Source organism: Lolium rigidum, chromosome 6, assembly GCF_022539505.1.
Source record: "Lolium rigidum isolate FL_2022 chromosome 6, APGP_CSIRO_Lrig_0.1, whole genome shotgun sequence".
NCBI classification, from domain to species: domain Eukaryota; kingdom Viridiplantae; phylum Streptophyta; class Magnoliopsida; order Poales; family Poaceae; genus Lolium; species Lolium rigidum.
Genome location: NC_061513.1, coordinates 36,490,460 through 36,497,292, shown reverse-complemented (window position 1 = coordinate 36,497,292; position 6,833 = coordinate 36,490,460). Strand labels below are relative to the sequence as shown.

The following is a 6,833-nucleotide window of genomic DNA, read 5'->3' as shown; positions in this document are numbered from 1 at the left end:
GCTTAGCGGTGGCGGCATGCCTAGTATCATATGGTGTTCTATAGCATTTTGTCCCAAAAAATGGCATGGGAGGCATGTTTGCCCAGGCTTCTAGAAAGTTCTAGGTCCGCCACTGAACATAGTCCTACTATTCTCTCTAAGAATAGTTGCAGGTGATGAAAGCATACTGAACAATATAACCACTAGAAATATGCAGCTTTGAAACTTTTTGCAAAAGTAGAGGATCCTTGAAATTCTCCAATCAATGTGAACACACTTTCCTCTGACAAAATAGCCGCAAGCATCAACGAAATTTAATCCTATTTCCCAATCAGTAGTGTCGGAAGAAATGGCGCGCCCTCGTTGCTCCGCGTATTGATCTAATCATACAGTGACACATTCACCCTAAGTGGTTGTTTGGTTTTATAAGTTTCAGCGGTGGGTTTATAGCAAACTGTCTTGACCTTATTTTTAAGAGAACCGGTTTTGCTAAATTTTCTGTTACTAATCAGGTCAAGGAAAACTAGGTTTGGGTTACAAAAGTGAAAAACTTGGCTGTCAAGTTATAATTGATTGCAGAATCATCAGATCGCAAGACAATTAGCAAATAGTCATTAACATAATCATACTTCTCTGAGATGAAGTTGGTGGAATTCAAGAATAAGGCAAGCCTATCATGAGTCAGAGATCTATTGTCACAAGTGAGCATATATAAAGGTGCATCAAAAAAATAGTTATCATTGTGGTCACAAAGTTAGTTTTATTCAAAAGGTTCATCATCAGAGCAAGGTAAATTATCAATAATTATAGCATTTTAAATTAGATAAGTACTATCATCTTTAGAATGTGAGGATGGACAGTTGCGAAACTACAGCACAATTGTTGGGCGGGCCAGCCCAAAGAAGACCATATATTTTTGCATTTTTGGGCCAAATTTTCTTCCCACTCTTCAATGATTTGGGCTGAGCTGGGCGGGCCATGGCCCAGTTTTGTTTCAACATAGGTCCGCCACTGAGGATGGATGATTCCATTATTCCTTCTCTTGTTATATTTGTTGTGCATTCTCTTCTACTCCTTTTCACTTTCTAGTCTCTTGTTTTCTTTGTCTCCCTACTAAATCATTACATTGGGTCCTACAAAATGTGAATACTTTCTGGGTCGTCAATGATCCTCTCGGTATAAAAAATAATCATAAGAGTTATCACAGCAATTTCCAATACAATATTTAAGGATTGGATGGCTTAATATTTTAAGGTCATGAGCCATAGCACCAAATTTCTACGTTTCCATATATCACAGAGCCCACCCTATAGGTTGTCATAATGGAAAAAAGTTGCTCAATCTGTTCAATATCAAGGTGGCCATGTATTTCCTTTTGGAAAGAGGCAGTTGCTCGTTCAACATTATTATCACATTGAAAACAAAGATGTTCATCTCACCGTTGATAGCAAAACCTTCTATACCATATACCATATATTCAATAGAGTCTTCTAGTATGACTATTCAACAATTTAGACAAAACATTTGATTTGCTTCCCTCTTTTAGACAACCGATAATTAACTCAGAAATAGCTCAAGAGCTTGCTCATTGTACATAGGTTCATCTATAGAGGGTTACGAAGACCCCTCTACTTCATCCTTAGTCACCTCCACGCGCACAGGCAGGGCCGACCCATAGGGCAGGGCAGAGGGGCCCTCGCCCCGGCCCTCATGAGCTAGGGCCTAGGCTCAAGATGACCTAAGTTGCAGCTTATCGTGCCTCCACTCTAACTTCTTTTATTCCAAAAAAATATTTTAACATTTACTTTTTAGGTCGTACAATTTGGAATAGTTATAGAAAATAAGAAGGCCCAAGCTGGAATTTACCGTGCTTCTACTCCAACTCCTTTTAACAAATCTTTTAATACATTTCTAAATAGTTTTTCCTGGTGACACAATTTCTCTTCGTCATTTTCAAATGTGCATAATATAATACCGACCTCATAAAATATTATGATTAATTCTAGAGCTACATACTTATATAAACATTTACACAAGCAGCTAGTGTTTGAAATAAGAGCTCGATCAATAGAAAAAAATAGTTTCAAATGTATTCACCGAGATTTCGAAGACCATGGATCTTTCAAAAGTAAATTTATTTATTTTGTTATTACATTACCCTAATATTTATCTTGTGCAATACTAATATCTTTGTAAGGGCCTATTGGATTGTGGCCAAAAGTTACCCTACCAATATTTTGGTCATGCCAAAACTTTGATCTTTGTTTGGATGGTTGCCAATTATTTGGCATGCCAGTGGCTATTTGGCCAATCTAGTTCACTTTCCTTGCATTGTTGGCCAACTCATGGGCAACCAAAAGGTCAACCAAAATTTTGGTTAGCCAAATATTTGGTGGAGTAACCATGGGCTAGAACTAAACATACCCTAAGTCTGACCAAGCGGCGAAGCTTGATGGGGATTGTTAAGGGGACAAGAACACCAATCATGCTTAAACTTTCTAAAGTAGGGGGCAATGGCCCCCTTCCCTAGAAAAGGTTTGTCACTGTGAACAAGGAGCCTTGGGGTGTGTGTGGATGATGCCCACACGAGCCTCGCCAAAACTTGGGTGTGCCAAATATTTGGCGGGCATTTTCGTCGCCGCTGTCTCGCCCGCGTATGGGCGTAAAAGTAAAGGCTGGACCAAATAATTGGCAGGGAATCGAAATCTTGGCTTCGAACCAAACGTACGCCCTGGCCCTCAGTCAACGCCAAGAAATTGGCTGGGCAGTTCCTGGCTGCCATCCAAACGTACCCTTGGTGTCGTTTTGCCCTAATGCCCCCGAAATCTATGGACCGGCCATGCACCCGGGCGCGGGGCGGTCCCTCTGGGAGCACCTAGGTTGTCGCCTTGTCGCCGCGGCCAGATAACGCAATCTTCGACTACCAATTCTATCCAGCAATCTGATGTGGGTTTTGTTTGTGTAGAACTTACTGATTTTGACATCTTCTTATGAGCATATGGTCGATCCCGCAAAAACTAAGGAAAACACGCACCGTTGCATCTTTGTTCGCTGCACGTACATCACAGTGCACACGTTCCTCGGTAGCTTTTTTTTATATCTCCTGCGGCTCCCCGAAAACGGGGCCGAGCTCCACTATCATTGATTGATAACTGAACAACAGCAAAGTTCAATCTTAGGTAGCAACATGATAAGAAACTACCGGGCTCCAGCGCCGCTCGGAGACTAAAGTTTGCACGATAGAGGTTTTGGAACTACAAAGGAACAACAACCTTATCTTTGCCGATATTTGAAGACTATCGAATGCTAACGTTCCTCGATAGCTAAAGCTTCCAGTAGATCCCGGCACGGTGGAAGAGGCCGGCGACGAGCGCCCAGAGCAGGATCTGTGCGACGAGGACATAGAGGAGGATGCCCACCCTGGTTGAGTGCCACACCCCCACGAACACGTGCTTCCTCACCCAGTAAACCTGCATCGCGCAAAATATTTATCAGCAGTTGCTGTCCATCGAGGTCGTGCACCGAAGCCTGAAGATGGTGATGTGCTATTCTTAATTACCAGTGTGTTGTTGGTCCCGTCGTAGTACCAGCCGTTGAGGAAGCCCTCGAAGATGCCCGCGGCCGCCATCACGTAAACCAGCATCGCGTTCATGCCGATCCACCGCAGCGGCTCGAAGATGTAGCGCAGATTCAGGACGTCAACCTGGGAAACGTTGTGTCAGGTTTGGAGAATATAATTGAGCATTCCTCTGAGTCAAACAGAATTCTTTAATGTCATGAGACTGAATGTGCTATTTACTGAATCCAACGTCAGCTAGGGGACATAATCGCAGGTTTAGATCAATACTGATCTATTTTTTCCTCCTGCTGTTTCCACACAAAAAATCAATAAACAGGTTGTAAAACTAAAAAGGACTTACAAGGAAGTACAATATGGAGAACACGATGCCAGCAGCACCGGCAGTCACGCAGATGTAACTGAATGAGTACAGTTGTTTGTTCAGAGGAATTGCTGCAAGGAAATGTGAAACAACCAGGTTTAGACATGCGAGGAGAGGAAACATATATACATTAGTCCTTTTTATGTACTATGATTTTACCATGTGAAAAGTGCAAGATGATTAAAAGAACAAGGAGAGCTATGCCCAGGGCCAGCCACTGCTTTAGCCGGTCCATGTGACTCTGAAATTCCAGGAACAAAAAGACATGGCAAGATGAGGTTCCAGTCTCTGTTCTCACCACCATATAAGTGCTGCTGAACTTTGAGGCAAGATCACCTTCATATGAACAAGCACATGTCCATAGTGTACCCCGATGACCGTACTTAACACCGCTGAAAATGAGCTGCAAATTTCACAAAAGAAAGTCTCAACAGTCTGTACACAGGAAATCTCTCCTTGACCTGTGACAAAACCACCACCTTAGTAACCCTTCAGGTTCAAATGGTGAGGCACACCATGCTGGGGCATCCTTTTTAAAAGGTCCCTCGTGTGGAGAAACATCAGTGCAAGCCTGCATACTGTTTGTTAATACACGTTTGAAAAAAAATGTTATGTTAAGAACAAAACAAGATTTTGCTGTGAAACAATACATACCCAGTGCCTCCTCCATGCAGGTTTCTGGTACAAGTGATTGATGCCGAGAACTTTACGGTCGATGTAACCTACAGCATTGCAAGGAGGGCTCGTATCTCCCCTTGTACCACACGTCACCTAATCATTAGGGAACACTGTAAATGAGTCGCAACTATCACAAAACTGATTTGACTGTATACTGAAACCAGTTTTGAGTAATTTATTAGTATACTGAAATCAGCTCACTATCACCAAACCAACATGAAAGCATGAACCTACAAATAGCGAAATTATACTGCGCTGCTGAAATGTAATATGTTTAGCTTGTCATGGCAAAATTGGTGAAGAATGGCAGGGATCTTGAGCTAGCACGGTGAAATGTGTGCAAAATCAATTTTCAGTATCTTGTTTTTAAAGGTGTAGTACCACGTATAGGAACTTTGTACGAATTACTTAAAATGTAAGAGCATTTATATGCACACAAGAGTAACTGACAGCAACAATAATTTCACAAGAAGAAATATATGTAAAATTTCACATACCGTTAAAACTTTGCCGTAGTTTGGGCTGTCAACATTTCGCACTCTGAACTCCCAGTCCGGAACGTAAATCCTGTAAACAAGGGACAAGTAGATCAAAAGAATGCAACATGCAACAATCCTTGTAGACACGCAGACCCATAATTAGTATGTGGAAGCAGCAATCTTTCACAACTCGGATGACACATCAAGGTTTGCAAATATACCACTGGGAAAGGTACAGCCTGAAAATTGAGAAGCCTGAACTTGACAGATCCTGAACCCTGGCATCTTTTGTTGCAATTTCTATGACCGCAACTACCAAATATGCAAGGGCAATCCTCTGAAAGAGCAAAGAAAAAATTCAATCCTCGGCACATGGATATTTCACTCAAATGTTAAGAAGTGGGTTACATACCTGAAGAATACCACACCATCTTATGTGCTTCATGTCAACTCCATAAGCCAGGTCATCTGGAGCATGGGAGTAACCACCTGAATATGGTAACACATTGCTAATATGTTACTTTTCCACTTCATTTGCGGAAAAGAAAATACAGAACTGGACGTTGGTCCTAAATGAGTGAGACACATATGCTTTTTTGCAACTGGACAAATTAAGGAGCTAATTTGGGTGTAAATGAAACCTTGAAGCAAGATCCCCCAGAAAAGTAGCTTCACTGTCCTTAATATTACTCGCCTCACAGCCCGACCGCGGTCTGGAATTCTCTGCATGTTTGTTTGAATGGTGCGACCGGCCGTTATAAATCATGGAGAAACTTGATAAATCAGCTAGTCATTGCAGTCTAAAACCACAAGTGAGTATAATTCAGAGTAGAAGAAGGAATGGTCGGGCATGGAGGCAGAATTCAGATAATAAAATGATATGCCATATTTGGCTCAGCATTTTTCTGAATCAGTTTTGACTGGTGGTTACACTCAAAAGGGAGAGAAAGTTATAATAGGACTCGGTGTACAACTGTACACTCTGTGGGAGAAGGAAGTGGAGCGAACCTTGAGGGAGAGGGGAATGGCCATGCCGACGATGAAGAGGAAGAAGGGCATGGCGAAATCGGCGAGGTTGCAGCCGTTCCACGGCGCGTGCCCAATGACCGGCCACTCGCCGCCGGCGCCGTCCACCAGTATCATCAGCTGCAGCACGCACCAAAACGAGCGCTCCCGGTCATGCACAATCCGCACAAACACACGAAGATGAAGTTAACTTCATAACTTGCACAGCATGACGTACAGCGACGGCGAGGCCACGGAAGACGTCGAGGGAAGCCACCCGCTTGCTCCGGCGAGGCGCCTTACCGTCTTCGACATCTGGCATCTCATGGACCGGGGAAGTGGCACGGTGGCGGCCAGGGTCCTCCTCGGCGGCCACGCCCACACCGTGCCGCTTGGCGACGCTCTGGCCGTCGGCCATCCCAAATCGTGTCACTGCTGCAAACGACGATGGAGAGATGGATAAGAAGAAGAATATGAGGAAGATTCCAAGGAGAGGGACTCACAGAATGGGATATGAGAAACAGAGGAAAGGAAGCAGAAAACAACAGCTCTCGTTTTCTCTGATGTCGCTAGGCCGGCGAGAGCCACATCACTGGTTAATTTTTTTTTGCGGAAAACCCCAGATCTATTAACGAATCACAGCAGTACAAAGGACCTCAAAAAAACAGAAAATTACAGCCCAGTCCCTGAACCACTCCTCTGTTCTACAGCAACACTTCTCCATCCAGATGAACGAGAAATGCAGTGTTAA

At 43.3% G+C, this 6,833-nt stretch overlaps 1 protein-coding gene across 1 annotated transcript; it reads right to left on the bottom strand.

Annotated features, from left to right (window-relative positions):
* Positions 1-3,071: 3,071 nt before the first annotated feature.
* On the bottom strand, positions 3,072-6,516 carry LOC124661109 (heparan-alpha-glucosaminide N-acetyltransferase-like). Its single transcript, XM_047198965.1, has 13 exons — positions 6,321-6,516; positions 6,086-6,223; positions 5,719-5,800; positions 5,490-5,566; positions 5,299-5,414; positions 5,096-5,213; positions 4,575-4,691; positions 4,400-4,491; positions 4,257-4,323; positions 4,080-4,161; positions 3,900-3,991; positions 3,539-3,682; positions 3,072-3,449 (listed from the first exon to the last, which is right to left on the bottom strand). Exons 1-13 carry the CDS (start codon positions 6,498-6,500, stop codon positions 3,303-3,305), a joined length of 1,452 nt encoding a protein of 483 aa, XP_047054921.1. The 5' UTR covers positions 6,501-6,516; the 3' UTR covers positions 3,072-3,302.
* Positions 6,517-6,833: the final 317 nt, after the last annotated feature.